The sequence below is a fragment of the Larus michahellis genome, chromosome 11, assembly GCF_964199755.1.
Source record: "Larus michahellis chromosome 11, bLarMic1.1, whole genome shotgun sequence".
NCBI classification, from domain to species: Eukaryota; Metazoa; Chordata; class Aves; order Charadriiformes; family Laridae; genus Larus; species Larus michahellis.
In genome coordinates this window covers 14824985-14850227 of record NC_133906.1, presented here as the reverse complement: position 1 = coordinate 14850227, position 25243 = coordinate 14824985, and the positions used below count along the sequence as shown (strand labels likewise).

General features: G+C 53.7%; 1 protein-coding gene across 9 annotated transcripts in view; it reads right to left on the bottom strand.

Annotated features, from left to right (window-relative positions):
* The window catches only part of TCF7 (transcription factor 7), a 76098-nt gene that overhangs the window by 8737 nt on the left and 42118 nt on the right, over nucleotides 1–25243 (bottom strand). For 5 of the 9 annotated variants that reach the window (XM_074603559.1, XM_074603558.1, XM_074603560.1 and 2 more), the window contains exons 4-10: nucleotides 14895–15027; nucleotides 11711–11801; nucleotides 8016–8102; nucleotides 6066–6176; nucleotides 5623–5785; nucleotides 5310–5417; nucleotides 1274–1322 (exon numbers count right to left, since the gene is read on the bottom strand). In XM_074603559.1, the coding sequence (XP_074459660.1) occupies nucleotides 1274–1322; nucleotides 5310–5417; nucleotides 5623–5785; nucleotides 6066–6176; nucleotides 8016–8102; nucleotides 11711–11801; nucleotides 14895–15027 (742 nt within the window). The remainder of the gene's footprint in view (nucleotides 1–1273; nucleotides 1323–5309; nucleotides 5418–5622; nucleotides 5786–6065; nucleotides 6177–8015; nucleotides 8103–11710; nucleotides 11802–14894; nucleotides 15028–25243) is intronic. The other 4 variants (XM_074603566.1, XM_074603561.1, XM_074603565.1 and 1 more) reach the window with 1 other exon arrangement.

Sequence of the window (25243 nt, the reverse complement as noted above, 5' to 3'; positions counted from 1 at the left end):
CACTACGTACCAGCCTAAAAGCTTGTATTCCCCTTATCAGTTTAGGCACTGAATGAGATCAACGGTGTTAACTAAACTGGAGATTATCCTGGGACACAGTGGTAGAATTGCTTTTTATGGACAATTCAAGGAGGTCACCCAAGAGCAATTAATTAAATTAATGAAATAGTGTGAACTTTATGCATTAATGCAGGCTGTGGGATTCTGGTTGCACGGACGCATAATCCACAGCGGTAACACCAGAGCTGGGCTCCCATGTCCTGACCAATACCTGAGCCGCCCAGAGGCAGCCAGCTGTGCACCCTGCGGTCCCCAGCTCCGGCGTGACGGGTCTTTGCGTGGCTGTGCGAGGCCGGGAGAGCACCAGCCTGGCCTGGCGCCCTCCCCAGGGAGCTCTTCTGGAGGGAGAGAGAATGAGCGTTCTGCTCAGAAAGCCAAGAGCCTGTCATCTGGCTGACTTCGTTTCATGCGGAAGTAAATAAGAGCAACAAGCAGTAACGAACCGGGAGGCTGGAGAGTGGGAAAAGCTCTTTGTAAATCCATAGGCAATCACGGAACGGACATACTGGAAAAAGCAGGCTGTCTAACTGCATGGATACGTGATGCCATGGTGGGCAAGGACAGTCTCTCACTATTTTATAATGAATATTTAATGATACAGATATCATTTATTCCTGATATGGCAGAACTACTTCAGAAACCAGCACAGGAATAGCCTCGGATGATGGGAATGTGTGTGTCACCAGCTGAAATCTGTCAAAAGGGCCTTTTCTAATAAACAGGGTGGTGCAGGGAAGCAACTGACACTGGATTTTAGCATGACTTGACTTGAACTGTACATTACTTCGAAATGAAACCCAACTCTGCGGTAGTCCCACGGGTGATCTTCAAGCCTTTCACTGCATTTAGTCCCACATGCAATATTGATGCATTTGAGCAGCGATTTCTTCAATTAATGCTATCTGTAGGGCTGATGGGGACATTCACCCTGGATGTTTTGAACAGATTAAGTTTAGTGATAATGTATATGAAGTTATGCACTTGCCTAAACCTCATCTTTTCAGTTTTCACACCCTACTTATGTTCTAATTCAAACATGTCTCTGAAAAAGTCACAAAAATGTTAATTTACTGCATCTTAAAAAAAAAAACAAACGTATTTCTTTAGTTAAGCTCAAGAGAATAAAAGAAAACATGATAAAACACGACAACTGCTTCGGATTATCCCCTCCGAGCAGAAACGAAGGGACAGCCACCGAGCCGCACGCATTTACCTGAGTTGGAATCTTGCTGCTTTTCCCGTGTCCGTCTCTTCTTTTTCCCCTGGGGAATGAAAGGGAAGGCCGTTAGTCCCAGCTCCCAGGAGACAGCGGGTGCTGTGCGGGGTTTTGGGGCTGGAGGGGCAAGCCCTGGCCAGGGGCCGGGTGCTCTGCTGGAACAGTCGCGGTGCCGCCAGCTCTGCCCATTCCAGGGCGAGATGAGCTGGGAACCACGGCAAGGGGACCTGCCGGGTTTATCTCCATGAACGTCCCTGTCCTTCCCCCAGCTGCCCCGACCAGTGCTCCAGAAAAGACACCCAGGAGGAACTTCTAGTGGGAGGTGTCCCTGCCCATGGCAGAGGGTTGGAACTAGATGACCTTTAAGGTCCCTTCCAACCCGAACCATTCTCTGATTCTATGACTCTATGAACTCTCAAAGCGACCACCCGCAGTGGTGTCTGCGCACATCCGAGGGCTGCGTTCGACACGGCACAGATGTGCGTACCCCCGGCTCCAGCACCACAGGCATTTTCACACGTCCCCAGCATGCCGAAACCGCTCTGCACGAGACCCACGCGTGCGCAGAAACAGCAACAGAAACTCGGGGGAGATGGCGGCCACGTCCCTGCCACCCGCCGCGTCTGCTCTGTCTTCTTCCCAACGCGCTGCTGCCGGCTCTGGTTTATGAGCCCACGGCCACGCTACAAACGCGGCTGAGACCCTGATTGACACTGCAGGCTGCTCAAGAAGTCGCCGGAGAAAACGTTAGCGGATGCAGAACAACTATAATAAACCCAGCGCCCGCACCGGCGCCGCTCAGCACCTCTGCCAAATCCTGCCAGTCCTCCTTGGCCCACACTGACGTGAGTAATAGATAATTTAATTAATAGATTTAACTAGATTAGTGGAATTAAGCAAGATTTACTGCATGCAGCAGAGGCAGTCTGATCAACAGCGGATCCTCCTGGCTTATTCTTACTCCTTCTCCCTCTTTATGTTTCTAAAAAGCACTTGGCCCATTTTAGCACCCTCCCTGTTTCCAATACGCACTTTAATGAGGTGCCTTATACCTGAACAGAAACTGCTCCATCATGTGTCACCAGGAAGAGCACCCCTCATTTCAAAAGGGAAAGAAAGTTCTAGGAAATCCACAGAAATTTATTTTTAAATAATCCACTATCTATAATCTTATCTATGTCAACGCTTTTGCAGCTCTGGACCCATCTCTCGTTCTTCTGTTTCTTCCCTCACTAACAAGAAAACCTGATTTTGTCCCCAGACTGCCTCTCTGACTCACAATACGTGCCAACTCCCCTCATCTCCTAACGAGCTTATTCACGAGGGCACAGCGGCGCAGGAGCCAACCTGGCCTGCGTGGAGCAAGCGGCGGCTCGCAGGGCTGCCTTCGACCCGTGACTTTTTATATGACTTCTTGTGGTTTTGAGTGAAGGTGGAAAGCTCCGAGCTGCGGTAAGCTTTTTCTTCAGTGTGGGACCAACTGTATTTCCTGCCCGATATCCGCATCACGTGCTGCAGAAGTGACCTACATTCCTCCTCCTCCTCCTCCTCCCTGCTCACGCTCCAGAGAGAAAAGCATCCCTTGCAACGACCACAACACCCAAAAGCAGCTCTTTGCCGATGCCGGGAAATACAACGTCCGCCTCCGGAGCCCGCTAGCTACGGAGGGAAAATTCTTCTGGAGCAAGGAAGCACCCCATGCCAAGATGAAGGATGCTACAGGATTGAGATTTCCATGGAAGATGCGCTTGGGTCTTGGAGGAAGATGGTGCCTTGCTCTCAGCGATGCTGATGCCCTCCAGATGCTGATGCTCTCCAGATGTGTGTCCACAGATGCTGCCGACCTCCGGAGCCGCCCTTAGAGAAACCGGGGCAGCACCTTTGGTGCTGCCCCGGTTTCTCTAAGGGCGGCTCCGGAGGTCGGCAGCATCCAGCACTGATCCTGCAAAGCTGCATAAGGATGCTGAGCTCCTGGTCTGCGCTTCCAAAGAGGCAGGGATGTCTGTGCTGCTGCAGGGAAACATGGGCTGGGAGCATCTGCTTTTTCTACATCACCTCTGCCCTCTGTTTTTTTGGTTTTTTTTTTGCTTTATGTGTTTTTGGGGTTTTTTTTAGGTCTGTTTAAGGGTGTTTTCTCGCCCTGGGTGGAGTTTGGGCTGTCTGGAAGGAGTGGTGGTCAGGGTGGGCTGAATGGACACTCGCTGCGCGGCTCCCAGGGGAAAGAACGCGGCTGCGAGGGAAATGACGGAGCCTTAGATCAAAGGGCAGAGCCCTCGCGTGGATGGACGGACATCTGAAGACTTACGTGTGCTTTGCTTCGGGTTTCTAACGAGCTCGTTAGGCGTGTAAGATCAAAACAGTTGAGAAAGCCACTAGAAAAGACCCGGAGTGTGGCACTGCTACACCTATACAACCTTGTTTAACACAGTGCTGCTGGAGTGATTAATATAGCTAAGAGTAAATTAATTATTTTTTTTAAAAGTAACCTTTAAATGTTCTATGGAGTAGCCCGGAGGCTTCCCAAGTGTTGTCCCTACCACCACAAGCCACAATGCAGCTTTGTCCCTCTGGCCAGCCCAGGAGCTGCTGCTGCATCTCCCCAGGGAGTGGGGGAACTCCGGGCACCCCGGCTGTGCCAGCGCGGCCAGTCCACCGCAGCCCCCTCCAAAACCAGCTTTTTAGCTGTACAGTCAAGGTACTCTATAAAAGCTTGTACTCTACAGAGTACAAGCTGTACTCTATAAAAACCAAAGCGCAGGTTTTTCTCTGCTCACGCCTTGGGGATCGGTTGGGCATCGATTGCTGCGGCAGCGTACCTCGCTACAGCCAGAACCGGGGAAGATGAAGCCTGGAGCTTCCCTTCTTTCCCTTGGACACCAGGAGAGCTCTTCTGGCTACTGGAACACACGATCCCAACACTCGGCACATTTTAGGGCCCGCTGCACTAATTATTTTTTATTGCTGAGAACCACCGCCCTCTGCTGCATGGCTCAGCTGCTCCGCTCAGCAGCCGCTGCTGAAGTTGGGGGATGTTTTTTCCTTTTTTCAATCTGGAAAGGGTTTTTTTCCCCCTAACAGCAACCTTGGTTGGGAAACAGGCTCATCAAAAAGCTGGGCTGGGCTCGCGAGCTCGTGGAGTGAGCCGTGCTGTTGTCTGCATTTGCTCAAATTGCACTTGAATACTTCAAACATGGTGTGCTTAATTTGGTCAGGGTCCTCTAATAATGATAGATCGGGGTGGGATCAAGGCCCCCGAGGGACAGACGGAAACTCTGGGACTGTCATCCTGCGGGCGCCACTTCCACACCCTGCAATACACGGGGCTGCTGCTCGGGATGCAACCCCACGGAGAGTCCAAAATCAGACCCGAACTGCCTGCGAAACCGAGCTTCGCACTACAACTCATACAGAGCAGCTTACACTTTCCTATTTTTCCTTTTAAACAATTATCTCCCATTATTATTACGTTCTCGTGAGTGCAGCTAGTGCAGATGCCCTGTGCTAGTTTTAAACCCACAGAGTGGAGGTGGCAACCCACAATTTGGCAAATCCCCCCAAACCTGCGGCATGTGCCCAGGCTCAGCATCACGTGCCCAGGGCTACGGAGCCCACGGTACCCAGCCCCGCGATTTAAAGCTGATAAACAAGGTGCTATCGCAAAGCGACCGGAGCATCCCATCCCCAGTTTCTTCCCCTGCATCTCTGCCCCATCCTCTGGGCAGACGTCTCAGCTGCTGCCCAAGATGCACAAAGCAGTGAGTTCCCATAAAATTATACTCCTAAAGATCATAAGCGTCACTTAAAAGCTCTTCTTCCTTTCTACTGGTATTTACTTCGGCAATAAGCGAACAACCAGTTTGGTAGCTGGGGACCCGTAACATTTGTGCTATGGACAGGCAACAAGCCGAGAGGAATACTCCTGAAATGTGCATTTCTACAGCTCTCGTGCCGTCAGGACCGGCATTACCAGGGACAGGCGGGATGTTTCTGGCCATGCCATGGGGAGGGGGTCCGAGCCGCGGAAGCCACTCACGTAGTTGTCTCTGGCAGACCAGCCGGGGTAGAGCTGCATGTGGAGCTGCCGTTCCTTGCGAGCCAGTTCGTAGTACTTGGCCTGCTCCTCCCGGGACAGCGCGTGCCACTGCAAGGACAAGCGTGGTGGTGAGACCTGGCCCTGCTGTCCCCTCCCAGCCCAGCCCACCGCGGCCGCCCCGCTCCGGGGCATATCTGACTCCGCGTGTTTAAGAGCACCCGGGTTTGAAAGCAGGTTGTTACATGCTTAAAAGCAGCTGCAAGGGACGGGGATGCTGGATGGGACGATGGCGCTGAGCCCCACGTGCTCTTACCCTCCTTCCCAAGATCTGGTTGATGGCGGCACTCTCCTTCAGGGTGCATTCGGCAATGACTTTCGCCCGCATTTCTTTCATATACAACATGAAAGCATTCAGGGGCTTCTTGATAGTAGGCTTCTTGGCTTCCTTCTCTCTCTTTGGTTCTGGTTGAGGTTTCCTTGGTGGGACCGAAAGAGGAGCTGTCAGCATCAGAGCCACCCTCCAGCCCTCCTGCCTGGTGGCACCAAGCTCAGCAGAAGACTCGATGCCAAGCCCACCCCATGGCACAAGCAGGTGGGAGGACTCGAGATCTGCACCTCGGGTGTGTGCCACTGCCTGATGCACGCAGAGCTCAGTGTTCATCCATCCTCCCCCTGTGCGAGCATTAATAGGGATAAATAAAATGGGCATTAAGGTGCTAACGCTGCTGAGGGGCCCTGCTGGCACCTCCAACTTACATGTTTCGGTCATAGTGCTCCATCTCTTGCTTGCCGGAGTGGGGCACGATGGCGGGGTGCGGGATGCCGGTGGTGTGCATGCCAGAGCCCAGCATCAGTGGGTGAGTGAACCTGCAACAGAGAGTGGATGAGCCATGCCGGGAACGCTGGGGATGCAGGCGGAGCACTGCGTCTCACGAGATGGCACTCTGACGTGGCAGAAGCAGACGGTAAGCAGAGGACACGGAAAGCAAACTCCGGCAGGCGCAGGGCAGGCAGTGCCCACTGCCGCCCCCAGGTTGTCCCCACCGTGTTGGCAGTGGGCACAGCCGGCCGAGCCACGGGGTCCGGGTGCCGCACGGTGGCGAGGAGCCCATCCCGCAGCCGGAGCCAGCCCGACCAAGATCAAGGGCGCTTCAACCAGCGGCTCCAGCTGCTCAACTCTCTCTTATTGCAATATCTTATTAGCGCTGCAGGAAGGAACAACAAACTCAACCCAAGGCTTTGGATGGGAGAGATTAGGACCACCCCGCGCCTTTCTTTTAACAGAAACAGCATAAGTCTGAACATGAACCGAACTGCGACTCTAGGAGGTGCACCTTGCCTGAGCAATGCTCTCCACCAACACAGCACTGAGATCACCAGAGGTCTCGCTCGCTTTCAAGCTTCATTAGTTCTCTCCCGAGTTTTGGAGGGTAAAGCCAGCGCAGTCAGCTTTGCCAAGCTTGCCACTTTATGACTGCAGCTTGAGATGGCAGAATTGCCCATGGGAGATGAACTGTTCATTAGATATGCTGGCACGAAAAGAAAAAGCTGTTTAATTTAATCCACCGGCACAGCCTGATCCTTATCTGACCAGGTGTACTTTCTCGGCTGCAGCAGCCCTGCAAAATCTGCCTCAAAAATCCTGCGAGCGGGAGCTCCTGCGCCGGGCTCGGGGAGGCTGATGGGCCTCGCTGGGGAACCGTTAGCTCCTCTCTCGCCTTTGAGGCCGGGCAAAGCGATGCCTCGGCGAGCAAGGAGGGCTGGCAGCGCTCCCTCGCCTCTGCTGCAGGGCTACGGGAGTGAGGGTTGCGTGGCCGGAGGTCTCTGCATGGCCACGGGCTAGCACGGGTAAGGGTCTGCATGGTTTTCCTGTGGGAAACCTCCGCTAAAGGCTCTTCAGGACAAGACGAAGCAGAAGCGAAAGCTGGTGCGGGAGCACACGCAGCGTGCACAGGCATAGAGTGGTTTAGGTTGGAAGGGACCTTAAAGATCATCTCGTTCAAAAGATCATCTCTCATCTTGCTGGAGCCATGGGGGCTTTGCCCCCCAGCATGCCCGGAGGGGCTGGGCTCTGCCATTTCCATCCACAGGAGGTGTATTTTGCTCACCGGGACATCACCGGGGTCTCGGTGTATTTACAGAGGGCAAAATTTAGTCCTGGGTGACGATAAACTTGCAGTAGGAATGGTTTGGGGTTGTGTTACGTGCCTACGTCTCGGAGGGCTGAGCTGTGCCCATGGAGGGACAGCAAATATCTGTGCCCATGGGGGGGACAGCAAGTATCTGCCCGCTGCCTGTCCTGCTTGTAAGGCTGAGACCAAGTAAAACAGACGGGTCTCTGCAGAGCAAAACTCAGCAGTGGTGGCCGCAGGGATATATTTAGGATTAGGGTTAGTGACAAGGAGCAAAATCCTGAGCAACGGATGCTTTTCCCAGTGCTGAGCTGAAGGCAGTGGTTTCTGGCTTTGTTTTGCCTTCTGCTGATTAAAACCCACTGGCTGTGCATCCTCCCAGGATGCCGGACATTCCCCTGACCGCCCTTTGGACCAGACACTGCCTCAAAGCGCCTTCTCTTCCCCCGGCTGCCCCGGGGAGGGTTGGTGGCCATCCCTGGGTGGCCGTGGTCTGCTGCAAGCTCCTGCCGCACAGACTGCAAGCTGCGAGACCAGCCGAGCCGCTGCCCTGTCTCACACAGCTCATACTCACCTGGAGAAAGAAGCCCCAGGAGAAAGCGCTGACGAGTACGGCTGTCTAAATCCACATGACGGGAGCGGATAGACAGACTGGCTCTGCCTGGGATCGGGAAGAAAGAGTCTATAAAGTATCCACAGCTACGTGGCGTTTCCTAAAGATACCCTTTGCTAAGGGGACTCAGAGCATTGATGCCCCCAGAGCTCTGCCCGGTGGGATGCTCGGGGTGTTCCCCAGGCTCAAGGGGCTGTGAGGGACTTGGACTTCATTTTGGGAGGAGCTGGGCCTCCCTGCAAAGGTTGGATCCAACTCTGACCCCCCCCTCCATCCCCGGTGCTCAGTAACGCTGCAGCTTTGAGTTCATCCTGTTAAAACGCAAAATGTGGAGGGGTGCTGAAAAACTAGGAGACGTTGCTATTGCACAGAAGAAGTTGCTTAAAAGAGCGCAGTTTGACCAGAAAACTAAAGCCCGGTCAGAGCCTCTCTCTGTGCGATGCACAAGATGCTGCGCAGTCGCGGGCTGCAGCGGGAGGATGCCCAAACACGGGAATCTCCCAGAGTCCGGAGAGAAAGTACCTACTCTGCCCTTGTACATGCTTCAGAAAGGCGCTGGTTTCCCCAGCACATCCCTAAAACGATGCCCATCACTTTTAAACAAGCCAAAAGCTCGGGCTGACATTTCTTTTGAAAGTTATTTCATGCTGGGGACCGAGCAGGTACCAGACCTGGAGCTGGAAATTAATTTTGAGATAGTAAAATAACTATGCAGGAAGTTCCTTGTTGTTCCCAGCAAGGGAAAACCCCCCCCGGTTTTCATATGGAGATAGCTCAAAAATACCTTGGCTTCTTCTGCAAACCTGCCAGAAGATGCTCACAGACTAAAACTATGCACGGAAACCGGGAAGCTTGAGGAGGACGCGACGGGGTGCTTAAACCCGTGCAGATGCTCATGCTCCTCTGGCCAGGCTGTGTCTAAGACCAGCACCAGCTATTTTCAGCTCTAATAATCAAAAAAAAGCCCATTATCATTAAGCGCGGTGCCCTGTGAAGGACCGAGCCCCTGGATGCCAGGGATTTTTCAGGGCTAAAGACCGTTTCTGCCCCGAAGAGGAATAATGACAGCGCGGTCAGGCCCTCGAGCAGTGCTGGGGAGGAAGGAGGTTTCTGTTTCTGCCGCTCCGGGAGCTGCTGTGTCTCGGCTTGACCAAAATCTGCAGGATCTGTCTGTCGGAAAGGCGGGCGAGGCGGCGGGGCTGTTTACACCCTGCCAGGCAGAAGCCCTCTCCCACCCTTAGATGTCGGCGGGTATAAACACACCAACAAACAGCCAAGTGCTACCGTGCATCGGGAAACCGAAACAACCTTTGAAGTTCGAAGGCGGCTGCCCCAGGGCCGAGAAAAGACTCGGAGCTAATCCAGAAGCGACAGGCATTCCTGCAGAGGCTGAGGGGTTGGGGCAGAAAAGGAGCCCGGCACTGGCGGCTTCATCCAAAGTGATTCTGACGTGCAGATTAATGCCATGGCAGAATCAGTCCCTGATGGTGGGGAATGCATGGTTACAGCCTGTATCACCCGGTGATGGGAGGGCGGCTGGAAAAAAGGCAGGGGACAGCCGTGGAGGGGACGCCGCGGTGCTGCTGCCGCTCGGCCCGGGGAGCAACACGGTTCGCAGGCTCCCGGCTGATGTTTGCTGCCAGGCTCCTGTGAGCAAAAACTCACTCGACTGGACTCTCGGAGGCTTTTATCCCACTGTCATCCCAGCTAATTACAGAGGGAGTGATGGCAGCTCCTCCTCCCGAAGCGCTCGGTGAGAACAAAACCCATTTCTGCCCAGCTCCTGCCTGATGGCTCACAGAGGAAAAGCTGCTTCCTGAGTGTGGCCGCTCCAGCTCGGTGGCATTGGTGTGAGCATCCCTGGCACGAGCATCCCTGGCACAAGCATCCCCGGCATGACCATCCCCGGCACGAGCATCTCCGGGAGGCAGCCCCTGCTGCCCACTGCATCCTGCACGGGGTCAGTGCCGCCGCTTCCGCACCCACCCGCACCCTGGTGCAGAGTCTCGGCTGAGGACTGGGCACTTCGGGAGAGGTTTTGGGGCTCTTTCTGTAAATTCTAAATGAGCAAAGGCTCAATTAGACACACACGCTTCCAAGGGCTGCTCTCTGCTCCGTCAGGCCGTTTGTTGCTTTACTGTATCTGCTCTATTAGTCACTAATGAACGTGTCTGACGAGGCTTGGTTGAGGATGCCGAACCCCGCAGATGCTGGAGCAGCTCTCAGCGATGCAGACTCCCTCCGCCACCAACCGACAGACAAAACCTCTCTGCGAACCACGCTTCTTTCCCTCCGCGCACCCAGGGATGCCCCTACCAGCATCCCACCCCCAAGAGTGGACCTCGCATTTGGCAAACAGGCTCCTTTCTCACCCCCAACTATTTCTTTCATGTTACAGCACAGTCACCCCAGTACTTGTTTTTCCTGAGGATGAATCACATCATATGAGGAGTTAAATCATCGCCCAAGAGTAGCAGATTTAGCACAGAAGGCAAAATGTAATCTCTTTGAAGCCAAACCCTGTATCAAAGGCCCCAGCCTCTGTTTCCTTGTGGTTAAATATCTGGAACATGAAATTCATAAACAAAACAAAAAGCTCCCATTTTACTTTGTGTTCTAATATGCTTCACCTCTCCTATTTTTTGCAGTATGTTCTTGTACCCGGCGGTCTCGGCCGGGCTTTGCGGGGGTTTTATCAGCTGGCACCAGGGAGGATCTGGCCGCCTACCCCCACCATCGCGCTCCCCGCACTGTCCCCCTGTCCTGGCCACCCCGACCCGCCGCCTGCAGCCACCGGCCTCCCCGCGAGCCTCTGCAAGGTCCCTGCGCCGCCCACCCGGGTTAAAAATTAATCTGAAGAGTGACGATGCCCACACGGCACCGCCTGCCAGACCCGCTCCCTCCGTGTGCTTACGATCATGGTGACAAAAACCAGCGGCACTGACCGCAGAGCACAGACCGCTGAATTTTTAACTCGTGTCCCTGGGGCAGGTTTCCCAACAGGCTCTGCTTTGCGGGATGCTCCTCGGGGCTGGCTCGTGCAGGAGGGACTTTTTGGGAGTTCTCCAGCTCATGTCCCCTCCTTCCCTTTTCCCCCTGGGGCAGCGGGTGCCACCGTGGCCAGGGTGCAGGTACCGGGGTCGTTTGCCAGGGCAGGACTCTGCCACCGTGTATTTTTTCCTTGCATGTCAGACCCAGAGAAGCACCGTGGCACAGCAGATGGAGCATCCCATTAGATTACGCCCCGCTGGCAGCACACTCAGGGAAAGCACTGTTTGTGCTGAAAACCCCAGCGAGGGAGAAAATTACTTCCTACTCAAAAAGAGAGGCTTTTCTCGTGACTAGGGGAGGTGAGTAGGAAGCTCTCCTTGGGCTTCCCAATCCATACAGGCAGCTGGATGTAAAGCAGGAGACAGTTCTGAATCAGGCAGGCTGTAACCCCGCTCCAGGGATGCCCCAGCCTGGACAAAGCCTTCTGCAGATCTGCTCCCCCTCTCTAAACCAGAGCTAAATCCTCCTCCCCACCACACAGCGCGCAGGAGGGATGAAGCCGGGGCGAAAGCACCGTGGGGGTTACGGAGAACGGCTGCAGGTGGTTTGTTCAATGAACAGCCGGTGGGCTGGGGGCTGCGCGGCGCCCAGCCCTCCACACTCACCATCCCATCGACGGCGTGATCTGTCCGACTCCACCGGGAGGGAGTGGGTAGAAACCGGGGATGTCTGAGGTCTGGGAAGGACGGTGCACTCCTGGGAGAAGGGAGAAGAAGGTGAGCTGGACCCGGCACCGTGCTCCCCGTCTGACCCACACCGCTCCTGACCTCCCCGGCTGCTCCATCGATGGGCACTCGTGGGCAGCAGGGAACATCTGTGAAATAACTGAGATTTTAATTGCCCTTTTTATTGCTGTGGCTCTCTCTGTGGGGATGTGGTGGGTCATCCACATTGCTGCAGAATCCCAAACACTCGTGTCATGGGGTGGGGAAGGCACTTTGCTCCTGCACAAGCATCATCTCTGCTCTGTGCCACCCTTGGGGACGAGCAGCAACTTGCTTTGGGAAGGATTTGATGGACTCTGGGCATCCCTCTGCCCTTCCCAGAGAGCCCGTTCAGGTGCACAACTGATGGGCAAAGCCATTCCCACATCCCCTTCCCATCAGTCACCCCCAGGACCCCTAGGAGCGGTCAGCGGGGACGCTCCGGCTGGCATCACTTCTATCTCTATTTTAGACAATTTGAGTCCTTGTTCAAAGAATAGTTTCGCAGGCTCTGTGGGTGCCAGGGAACGGCACGGGTGGGTACGGTGCCAGCTGGGAATTCACCCTTTGCACGGGGAATCCCTGCGAGATCTTCAAAGCCGCTGGCACGGGCGGCATGGCCGGAGGAGACAGCCACAGCATCTCCCCATTTCTATCCGGACTTGAAAACGGCCCGCGGAGCCCGGGTGGGACTCAGACAACCGCAGTGCTGCCGGCAATGGCAGCCTACGGCTGACCCCCCGACTGGAAAACTGGGCGGGGGGGGAATGGGTCTGAGCTCTGCCGCAGTATCGTGTAATGCTGACTGCGAACGAGACTCAGAGAAAAAATATCCATGTACAGAGATTGTCCAGCAGCTGTCCTGGGCAATAAATACATTGAATAAATTGGCGATTAGTTGCAAGCAGTTTGCAAACTCAGAAGTCTGGATTATTCTCCTAGGTGTATTAATAGTAAATGATGAATTAGGAATGACACCAACAGATTCCAAGCATCTTATGAGCAGTTAGCTAAAATAAATCTGTCCCTGGACTGAAAGGAATATATAACTTAGTATGAGATTTACCTACAGCTGTGCTCGCGCGGGACACAGCAGCCCCCCGAAGGCCAAACAAATCCAGCATCTGTGTTAGGCAGCTGCCAGGATTTCCTGAGATTTGGACCTCCGACAATACAAGTTGCGTAAGGCAGAGCACAAGTTATTCTCGCTAGCCCGGTGGTTGGGGCACCAGCCACTGACTCAGAAGATCCTGCTCGTATTTCCTTGTCTGCGTGTCCTTGGGCTACCGTGAAATACTTTAAAGGGGTGCTGTGAGAATGAGTACGACGGTGACTCTCAAATGCTTACGCTCAGTGATAATGGGAGATATTTCAGCGATGAAAACAGAAATGGGACACAATCAGAATGAACAGGGAAGGAAACCCTCGCCCCAGCAGCGTTGGGACGGGGCATGCAGAGCTGATCACGGCCGCCCCACGGAGGCAGGTCCCAGCTGAGGATGATGGTCTGAACCTCGCCACAAACAGGACTTGGGGGGGTCTCCGGGATGGACAGACTCCCCCTGCCTCCGACATAAATGTATGGGCTAAATGGGAAACGGGAGACTGGAAAGCGGCTGCACAGAGGGTGCAGGTGGGCATGCAGCCAGAGGACAGCTTGCAGAACTACTGACCCAGCAGAGATGGACGCACAGGCACTACTGCAGTGCCAATCGTAGCCTCCGCGCAGGGCTGCCGCATTGCTTACGGCTCTCCAGGCTCGTGCTGAGGCCCCGGGGGCAGCGCATGGCGAGGGGCTTTTGTGCTCCGCAAGGCATCGGCAAAGGCAGCGTGAAGGAAGGTGCGTCGGGTCGCCTTCCCGGGAGACTTAAGAAATCTGCACGCTTCCTCTTGGGATTCGGAAATCTGCCCTTAGCTGAGCTTTTAAGAGGTTTATTTTGTTAACTCTTCATATTTTTCTGCTGAGTTTATTAAGCTCTGGCTGCTGACAAGCAACGTGCTGGCTGGAAGTAAATCAGGATGTGCCTGGGTATCTCTTACACCGGACCTAAGTTCTCCCCATCAGCATCCCTGATGAATCCAGAATGTGGTCTCTGGGTTCAGAGCAGGGATAATTCATCATGCCCTCCAGCCAAGAGCATCCGCGATACCCCGTTGTTTTAGCAATGATGTTAGCTCGGCAAAACTGATGTCTCCAGGACAGTTTGGATCACTCTGGTGGAGCCCAGATCACCACAGTTAATTTTGTGCATCCAAAAACCCTGATTTCTGGGCTCTGACGGACCCCGAATCCCGTCCCGAACGTGCTGCGGCACAAAACCATCAATTTGCTCGCTTTCACATTGAAATCAAGACCAGGTTTGTGCAAAGCCCTGGGTAATTTGAACCGATGTTGAAAGATTCTGTTGCGTTAATGTAAGGTTGAGAAAAGTTTGATTTTACACTCAGCTTGCCAGTAACCCAGAACGATGGGCTGGGGTGAATTCCTGTGCACGTACCTATATTGTACAGTTCAGGGTTTAACCTCTACCTACTGTACTTTCCTCCGGAGCCTCATGAGCTAATTGACGTGTCCTGGGCTCACACAGGAACCCAAAGAACCAAACCGTGTGACAACCACACAACGTGTGGCTACGGACACACACACATAACAATCCAGTTAGCTATCAGACACCGATCCTATTTAGTCAAAATATTTCCTGTTTCAAGCATTTATTTTCTCAAAATGACAACCTGACAACAGTCTGGGTATGAGTCAAAGGAAAGATTACTTTCCATTTTCTGGTTGACTCTTACGCATCACCTCGCAGGCTCGGGTCTGGTCTCAAGCTACAGGACGGCTTGCAGAGAGAATGGAGCACGCCTCATCAGCAGGGTTGGCACTTTCGATATCAAACTCCTCTCAACCAGGATTACAAAGCATTGCCAATAAGCTAAATAAACTCCCACTGCTAAGCAATGCCCCAGTTGACCAAAGCTGTTGATTTTCCCCGTTGATTTGGGACCAGGGCCTTGACAGCCTTGATCCTAGTGGTCTCCAGCACCATCCCCGTCCCACTGCGCAGATACCCAGCGGTGCCCTTACCTTGTTTCTGGTTGATGTCGGCGGGCAAGTGGGGCGAGTGGGAGCCGTGGCTGAAATGGTCGTTGCTGTAAGGGATGAGCGGGGTGAGCGGGTGGACTCCGTGGGACGGCTGCACGACGGGAACTTTGTTGGACTGCAAGAGACAAGGAGGGAGAGGGCTCAGAACTCATCGGGCTCCGCGAGCAAGGAGGGACGGTGCCCTTTTGCAGTCCCTTCAGTGCAAGCGAGTCTGGGAATTACTAAAAATCCCCAGTGACTCTCAAGGGCAAGGCAGAAAATGCCCTTGCCTACTAAAATAAACACTGCAGCATCCTGCAAGAAAAATCCGTAAGCCAAGCAGTGACAACAGCCGAAGACGATTGCATGGGTAGGTGGAAAACTGTCCAAATCAACATGACGGTTCGAAAATTCTGAAGAAATTTTTTTTCATTCATTTACAGTATCTTTTATTCCAGGATGAATGCTACAAGCATGTTACCCAATGCATCACTTTTGTTTTTGGCCTTGTGCTACCACCAGGGTCTAAATCTGGACTTTCACATCCTGCACATTCACTCTGAAAGCCAGGCTTGGGCTTTTCTACGTGGGGGTCTTGAGCAGGGAGAGCCACCGTGACAGCAATGCCTTTGAAAAGGTGACATGGCCACCAGCCCTCGGGCTGAAATCCTCCTTGGTCCCAGCTCCAGCACTGGAACAAGGACCTGAGGGAGCTGAGACAGTGCTGGGGATGGAACAAAACCAGGAAAATTGAACAAAGAAAAATCCGTCTCCTCTTGCAGCTCCTCTTGGTTCCGCACAGTGAGGCCATGGGAGACCAACATCTTTGTAAAAGGCGCTTTTTTGTGAACACAACGGGGAGTAGTTCTGCGTGTCGGAGCAGAGAGAGGGGAACCTGTTCAAAAGAGCTGCACGGCTGTAAGGAAAACACACACACACACACGCACACGCTGCCGTCTCCCTCCTGCCAGCCTCCTCGCCTCCAGCATCTCAAGCTGCTCCCTACATGCCCGGTTTCGCCCATGGTTGCCTTTAAACCCAAACTGACTTCGCCTTGCTGGTGGAATGTTAGGATTTGTCCCAGATGAATCCAGAAGGAGAAACAGGACTGACAGCACCCCAAAAAGGGGAGAGAATGAGAAGGGACCAGGTAAGGCAGCTCCCCGGGGGCTGGGAGCCGGGAATTGCCAGCCAGACCTCTCGTGTCCCACCAGGACATCTACAGATGATTTGCTGCCTGACTTTTGACAAGTCATTTACGCTCTCTGGACTTGATTCACTGGTGCCTTCCACTTTGGTAATGATTTTGCCCAGGCAGAGTGAGCACGAAACGCCAGCCAGGTTTGGTGGAGGCGGCGCAGCCAGAGCTGATGGCTCTGAAGGACCTGTCCTGGTCCTGTCCTGGACCTCTCCCTGCTGCTCCAAGCTGCATCCATGGCAGACCAAGAGCCCTGGGCAAGTCCTGCGTTTTGCATCCCTGCTCCGAGGAGGAAACCCATGAAGCGTAAAGGAAAACAGACTGATGGAGACGCCGCTTTACATCTGCATTTCCCACAAAGATTTGCTCATGCAAATAAAACCCAAGAGGCATGCAGGTTTGCATTTCAGAATGAATGAAAACCCGGATTCCTGATGCTTACCAGGTGTAGATTTACTGCGTACAGCAGGATACTGGGAATGTAACCCCCTTCCCCAGCACAAACTGGTGTGGTACAGGCGTTCCCGTCCTGCAGCAGGGCCAGGGGCTATGTGGTTTTCCCATTGGGAAGAGGCACTGGGCTGGCTCCTGCTTAGTTAAACACGTTTGGAGCACTGAGCTTTTACTATTCTTGCCCATGAAATGAGATGAAGAATAGCTTTTCAGTGATATTTCTAAAATTAGCTATGGTTTAGCTTATTTAAGAGCCAGAAAGCCTAAATTAGGGATACGCAGTTCTATGTGTGCATTTTAACATGACACTGGAGCTGAACGAGCTCGATGCTGAGCTGTTTTGAAAACGTCAACTTAAGCATTTCTGCTGTTCAAAGTGGGGCAGATGATCCCTTCCCCTTCGCACCGTGCCTGATCCAAAGCACAGCACTCGCTGCCTGATGGCTGTTAACAGCTTTCAGAGCAAGGACAGGAGACACAGACCAACACAAAGGCAGGTGAACAGTCCTGATGCTGATCCACAGGATACCTCAATGGCAAAAGGCACGGAGCCCGTGTGGTTACAGCGAAGGCACGGGCTGCCCGTCTTCCCCGTCAAAGCAGAACATGGGAACTTGGTGGTACAACAGGCTGCAGCTCAATTACTCAGATTTTCCATCAGTTCAGATGGGAAACAAGACGTTGCACCAGTAAGAAGAGCTGGCCGTTCCCGAGTCCCTTCTACATTTGCACTTGCCTTGCAGAAAAACTTTTCTCCTGCTTTTTAAAGTCATAAAGACTGGGGGAGAAGGATGCTCAGGAGGGAGGTAAGACAAAAATTTCTGCAAGAGGCTATTCATCCCCCTCCCGCTTCCCCCATTTGCGAGTTCGTTACAGGAACCTGTCTCCCAAATGGAACCAACCAAGGGAAGAACAAAACGTTGCACACAGATCTGGAGAAACAGAGATGACTCCTTCGGTGCTGATCCCCAGTTTAAACACTGCAGCTGCTGATGGTCGCAGTCCATGGCCATCTCTGCAGCTCCTGGTCTTCACCAGATGTGCTGTGGCTGCCACACGCATCTCTGCTGTGAAATCATACCTCGTTTATAGAAATCTATACGCCAGAGAAGTGGTATCAATTCTGCTTTTTTTATGAGGTTTAGATTTAGTTTCTGAAATCAGCTGCAGCACGTGAACCCTGAAGAGGCTTTTCAAAGCCAGAACTTTTCAGCTGACAGTGCCTTATGCCATAAAATTAACCTGATGTAAATGATTTCTGCCCGTTTTCTGCCAAGCGGAGTGATTCAACACGAGGGCAGTTGGTTTGGTGTCCTCCCCGCAGGCCCCTTGGGAGGACACGGGGTGGTGCTGGTGGGGACATCATGGGGATGTGCTGTGGTTTGGCGAAGCACCTTCCCGCATCTCCTCCCCATCAACACAGCTCAGGGCAGCGGTGATGGCGCTGCTGGAACCCACCCACCACAAATAACACTGCTGGTGCCAACCCCGAGCCACCCCAAGTCACCTCCCGTCCTTCGGCAGCCGTGGGGGGACATGAAAGGGCTCTGGGGACAGCTGTGTCTCCCCTGCCCCAGCAGAGGCCTTTGAGGGCAGGTCGGGGAATGAGCTGCGCAGCCACGACCTCGCTCCAGAAATGAAGAGGCGCATTTACAGCAACACCAGAACGGTATTTCCAGAGGGGACGGAGCAGCAGAATGGGGTTTGCAAGCCCTGGAGGGCCCTTTTGCCCTCTCAAATTTGCTGAATTGCAATTCTCCTGAGTGCCCACCTCCCCGGCGAGTGGTGGCCTCTTGGGTGCCACTGTGCCTCGTGCCGGCAGCCGGTGCCACTCGGCGCTGGGGCAGGCACCGACCCCCCGGCGGTGTTAATCAGCCCCCACCAACCTGGCTGAAAATAATTAAAAAAAACCCTGACTGTGAGGAAAGAATCTCCCATGCTGAAGCCAAGAAGTGACTTTAATAACTAGAGGTAATTGGATGAGCAAAGAGAAAACACAGTTGCATTAATTATTAAGAAAGACTAATTGTTGGCAAGGCAAAATTAGGAGACCTCACCGCTCCCGCATGGGTGTCTGATTGCGATATCAGCTCCAGGCTAGCTAGAAAACTCTCTTTTCGCTGAGCATGCACAAACCCAGCAGGTCTTTTGCAGGAGGATCCCCCTCTGGATTGCCGCCGCAACGGTAACTCGGCTCCCGGGTGCCCGATCGGGCAGAGCATCCTCCACCTTTGCTCCCGTCCCACGTGCCCAGCAAGGGCTGCAGATCACAGAATCACAGACTGGCAGGGGTTGGCAGGGACCTCTGGAGATCACCCAGTCCAACCCCCTGCCGGAGCAGGGTCACCCAGAGCAGGTGGCACAGGAACGCGTGCAGGCGGGTTTGGAATGTCTCCGGAGACGGAGACTCCCCCACCTCTCTGGGCAGCCTGTGCCAGGGCTCTGCCACCCTCAAAGGAAAGAAGTTCCTCCTCATGTTTAGGTGGAACTTCCTGTGCTCAAGTTTGTGCCTGTTACCTCTTGTCCCGTCACTGGCCACCACTGAAAAGAGCCTGGCCCCATCCTCCTGATACCCCCCCTTTCAGTATTTATAAGCATTGATAAGATCCCCCCTCAGTCATCTTTTTTCCAGACTAAAAAGACCCAAATCCCTCAGCCTTTCTTCATGAGAGTGACATTCCAGTCCCCGCATCATCTTGGTAGCCCTCTGCTGTACAAGGCTGCAGCGTGTCCAGCCACGGGGTTATCCAAGCCTGACAGTGTTCAGAACAATAAATGAGGTTTTTTTAAGCAAAATGTGGGTTTTTCATTAGAAAATGGTGAGAGATTGCAATCAAACATTTTCTGGAAAGCACCTCGTGTTAGCAAGTATTTTGACTCATTTTTTAAAGACTGATCTATTTAGTTGTGACACACTAAAAATGAGTAGTTTTACCGTCCTGGCTTGACAGCAGATTTTCCTTTTAAGCTTTAAAGCTAATCTTAGCAAAACGTAGCCACGGAAGGTCAAAAGTCAAAATTTGAGTGAAATGATCAAACCAAAAAAATCTCCCTGGCTGGCAAAACTCTTTGGGTTTTTAGCTCTGTGAAAATATTAGAAAAAAAAAATGGTAAAGATTTTTTTCCGCTTGGACCGATTTAGGAAAAGAAACAAATGAAAAAAAAAAAAAATGAATGTTTTGTAACCTGTGAGAACTATTCCTTGCTCCAACGGAAAGGAGCCACTAAAAGCAGCAGTGGTCACACCACGCTGCCCGGATCCCAGCATCCCGCCGGTGCTGCACCACTGCTTCTAGGGATGGGAATGTTTTTAATTCATTTTCCGCTAGAAGACAATTCTTAACTTAAATAAAGCAGCTGAATTCTACTGCCCCTGACCACACCTGCTGCCCAGTTTAGCGAAAAAGGTTTTGTTGAATTTCATCAGGGCTGCACCGAGCACCCAGGATGGGTCCTTGCACGGGGCCACCGGGGCTGAGCACCCGACCTGCACCAGGGCGAGTTGTTTAATGCTTTAAAGGAGAAGAGAAAACCTGTCTGCCACGGTTCAGATTGCACCAGCCAAATACAGCAGCTCACCTTACAAGGTTGGTTTGGATCCGCCCCGTTGCACACAGGCAGAAAGCATCCTTCCCAGGAATAACCCCTTCTTGGTTTTGATGACTGTATTTCAAGAGTTTTTACGTTTTCCCCCGATTTTGAACAAAACCAACCAAAGTGCAAAGCTGGCTTCTTTATAGTTGTTTTTAAGGCAAAGTCACATAGACGACGCTGTTTCGTAGGAAAGAAACTTACGTTTTACAGATTTCCCATATGTTTGAAATAATAGAACGAATTTAAGAATTTGCTCTCACTTTATAAAAGTCAGCCCTAAGCCCCCAGGAGATGTACCGCGCTGTCAGCCAAATCTGAATGCGCCCCATCGCCTTCCTGCAAAACCAGGGTATCATTCACAGCATCACCCGGCTCCCCGCTCTGAGTGGGGAAAACTCCCCTCAAGTTTTTTTCCAGAGGATTTCTGGACATTTAAACCCTGCTATGCTACTTCTGTATGGGTTTTTTTACAAGATATTTTAACAGCTACTCTGAAATGATGAGCTGCGGGCTTGCAGACGAGACAGCTGGGGCTTCGTGGAGGGAAAGCGGTTTCAGCGTTCAGGCTCCAGCTGAGAGCAAGTTCTGCAGAGTCAGCATCAGGGAGGTGGGGGGCTCCCGCTGGTGGGGACCCCAAAGGCAGAGGGGATCTCATGGGCACAGGGGACCCTACAGGCACAGGGGACTTTACACACATAAGGGACCTGAAACACACGGGAGGCTGCAGGCGTTGTGGGTCCCATAAACACAGGGGACCCCATGCACATAGGGGACACTGCAGGCACATAGAGGACCCCGTGCACATAGGGGACCCCCTGCAGTCAGGGGACTGCATGCACACAGGGGACTCCTCGCACACAGGGCACCCCCCTGCACAGAGGGGACCCCACAGACCAGGGACAGACTGTCAGGACTGTGACCACAGGGGTTTCTGCGCTCCCCGTGAAAGATACCGGGGTGCTGCCTGCCCCTTGCACGAACCTCAGCTCTCAGCCACCCCACTCACCCCGCTGGTGCAAAAGCACCGGCCAACACCCCAGACAGCCAAAATCCCTCTGGTCAGCCCAAAACCAAGCAGAGCAGGGAGGAGCCTGCCAGAAAGCCCAGCACTGTGGGAGCCACCGTCTGTCCTGGCAGCTCCTCCATGGATGCAGGGGAGTCTGCACGGAGGAAAAAGCCCAGAACCCCTCTGTAATGCCCGGAGCCGGGTATCCCCATCACCCTGGGCCATGCTGACCATGGCGGCAGCCACCCGGGCGAGGGGAGGCTGGCAGCCCCCGGGGGGGTGCAGGATCCATCCCCCCCCGCAGCACGAATCACCCCGGCGCAGGAGCTGGCAGCCGGGGAGAGTGCTGTGGTTTCCAGCCTCGCCGGGGAGCCGAGCCGCGGTGAGGCGAGATTAGTCACCTCACTTTCAAATTTTCCCACATCGCCGGCCCCAAAAATAGTGAAATGAAAAAGCCGTGGGCCAGCCTGGCGGTGTCCAGCCGTGGGGCCTGGCAGAGGGATGGCAGCTCAGGCGGGTGGCTGTGCCACGCTGGCGGCTGTCACCGCCACGGCAGAGGGGGTTTGGCAGCCTCGGAGCCCCAGGCCTGCAGTTTTGCCCTGTGTCCGGCTGCACGGAGCAGCCCCTGGGGCTGGTCCCGGCTCCGAGCAGGCGGATGGACAGGATGCTGGATGGGATGCTGGGGTGCCTGTGGGACCAAAGCCCTGGGTGCAGCACACATGCTGCAGGTGACAGTCCGGCCCCAAGTCACCCCAAAAGTGTTCTCTTCGACGTCACTTCTCAGAGAAGGCGAGATGAGTCGACGCGCCGGCTATGAAAAACAAAACCCATGAAGTTTTGCTGCTGCTGATTCAGTGAGGAATTAATTCCTTTTCACTGCAAAATTAGTCATCGCGCCACAGAAAGAAAGGTATAAGGTCAGGCTGCACCGAGCATGCACTGCTGCTGGGGCAGGTTACCAGGGGGACTGTGCCTTTTGCTCTTTATCCAACAATCAATCCACATTAGGGAATTATGAGGGATGTTACTGGGTACATCCCGCAGCGCCGGAGCAGCTCCTGGAGGGCTGGCAGAGCAGCACTGTCATTCCGGGCGCTTGGGGACCCGGAGCCCATGACTCAAACCCAGCCCTGCACAGTTTCAGGGCACCTCCGACTTCTGATAAGATCTCCCAGCTCGGGACCCCAAATGGCGTCAGCAGACCCCTTCACCCCTCCTTTCCCCGTGGTGTTGCAGCAGGAGATGCCGCGATAAAAGATCACCCTAAATACCCACTGCAGACCGCTTTTGGCGCTGACTGCAAGCACTGGGGCCGGAGCCCTCGGCAGCCGAAGTGGGCGACGGCAGCATCGACTCATTTCTCGTCTCAGCATGCTTTTTTTCTCTTTTCTCACTTTTGCTGCAGTCACATTTCTCCAGCCCACTGCTGCCACAGCAGAAAGGAAACAGGGAAAGTTAAAGCCACCCACGCTCGGGCGCTGCCCCGGCCCAGCCAAGCACCCCGTCCGGCAACGCCGAATTTGAGCAGCAGCAGCAGCATCTCCCCGGCCCCTGCTCGGGCCTGGGTCACCCAGTGCGGCTGGATCTGGCCATTACCCTCAGCACCATCACAGGTTCCTCCAGGGACCAGAAGACCACATCTCCCATGAGTAGAAGAGCCCTGCTGCCCTGTGCACCCCATCTCTGGCTGGCCCAGAAGTGCTTAGGAGCAGCAGTCAAAGCAATAATTTGCAGCTATTAGTTCTTGCATTAATTCTGCACATGAAATGCAGCAAGGGGCTGACGGGTTTAAGATACACACCTTTGACACTGTCCTGCATGACATCCTTGTCTCTACATTTGCAGAGACATGGATTTGTTGGATGGCCACACATGGTGGATAAGGAATTGGCTGGATGGCCGCACTCAGAGAGGTGTGGTCAATGGCTTGATGTCCAAGTGGAGACCAGTGATGAGTGGCGTTCCTCAGGGGTCAGTGCTGGGACCGGTGCTGTTCAACATCTTTGTTGGTGACATGGACAGTGGGATCGAGTGCACCCTCAGCTGATGACACCGAGCTGGTGGAGCAGTCGACAGACCGGAGGGAAGGGATGCTGGAGGGATTCTGCCCCTCTGCTCCGCTCTGGGGAGACCCCCCTGCAGTGCTGCCGCCAGCTCTGGGGCACCAACAGCAGAAGGACACGGAGCTGTTGGAGCGGGGCCAGAGGAGGCCCCGGAGATGCTGGGAGGGCTGGAGCCCCTCTGCTGTGAGGACAGGCTGAGAGAGTTGGGGGGGTTCAGCCTGGAGAAGAGAAGGCTCCGGGGAGACCTTGGAGCCCCTTCCAGTCCCTCAAGGGGCTCCAGGAGAGCTGGGGAGGGACTCTGGATCAGGGAGGGGAGCCATGGGATGAGAGGGAATGGTTTTAAACTGAAAGAGGGAGATTTTGATGAGATATGAGGAAGGAATTGTTTGCTGTGAGGGTGGTGAGCCCCTGGTCCAGGTTGCCCAGAGAAGCTGTGGCTGCCCCATCCCTGGAGGGGTTCAAGGCCAGGTTGGACGGGGCTTGGAGCAACCTGGGCTGGTGGGAGGTGTCCCTGCCCAGGGCAGGGGGTGGAATGAGAGGACTTTAAAGTCCCTTCCAGCCCAAATCATTCTATGATTCTATACACATTGCACATACAGGCAAATATTGTCCTTGCTTGTGTTTTTATCCCTGTACTCTACATTTTGTGGTTGATGGAGCTCTTCCTTTCGACTCTTCCTTTCCCCTCTGATTTCTTTCAGCTTCTTTAAAACCCAGCTCTGCTTCGAAAATGCCAACGAGGCACCTGAGCAGCCCTGCTCTTTTTTTTTACACATGGAAGGGGACGCGCTCGCCTTAGTGCCGAAACTCCGCTCCCGTGATGCTGACTCTCCCCTGTGATTCGGATGTGCATCACAGCGGCGTAGGGGACTCCAATGGCTATCAGGCGACAAGCCCCTCAGCCCTTAACACCTTCCACGCCCCAGCACTCAGAGAGGTGGCCAAGCTCCAGACAGGATGGGGTCAAATTCAGGGAAAGAACTTAAAAACCTTTCAAAAGCTCTCAGTGACCTCCTGTGCTGCTGCTGGTTTCTGTTTTTAAGCAGTGATGGTTATTATTTTTAAGTTAAACTCTGCAGGGGAAATAGCTGAGCTTTTCGCCGTTTACGGGCACAGGAAGAGCTGTTTCACTTCTCAAGTATTTATCTTCTAAGAGAAAGATGTAGGTGGTTCTTTGTGGGAAAAAAAAAAAAAGAGAGAAAAGAAAAAAAAAGGCATGGAAAAATAAAGATCAAAAGTCCCTCCCAGAGGCTTCTCGCGTACGGTGACAGGGGGCAAACTCGGAGACAAGTACACCCTGTACCAGAGAGGAGAAAACCCCTGGAAAATGAACTTTTGGCATCACGGCCCAGTGTTTACAGTCCCATTCGGCAGGAGGGCCACCTCACTCCAGAAGCCTCCTCAACCACGCAGAAAGTCCCCTTGTGCCACCCTCGCCGTGCTCGGGAAACGGTGCTGCTGTGATGCTAAAAGCAGCTTCACCGTGCTGCATCTGCTCGGGAGGGGACAGAAACACCCCCTCCACAAGGTCCCGCAAAGGGTGACGGCGACATTTGGCTTCATGGAAACAAATGCCAGAGCAATATAACCTGGGGGCCGCACCGCAACACCAAACCCCAGCGATTTTCTCCCAAATGCTGGGGCAATATAACGGCGGGGCTTCATCAGCCCCCCCCCCCCCAGCTATTTCCCCTGTTCTGCAACATCTATCCCTGGCTATTGCCTCTCTCGTGTTCTGGGCTACGGAGAAAAGAATATCTGTGTCCCCTTCGTGCTACCCAATTCTGTGAATTTGAAGCACAAGCTGCAAACCCTGGAGTTACCGGTAACACTTGAAATGAGAAGGCGCTCACTTGACCCGCCAAGGCTGATAATATCTGACCTCCTTTATTTCCCTCCACTTCTCAAAGGCGAGCGGTCGACCTGATACCCAGAATTAATCAGGAAAATGTCCAAAAGGGCAAGGGAGGAAAGCGAAATAAAGGTATGACACAGGGCCAAGGCTTGCCCTTCGGTACAGCTCGAGATACTGTTTCCA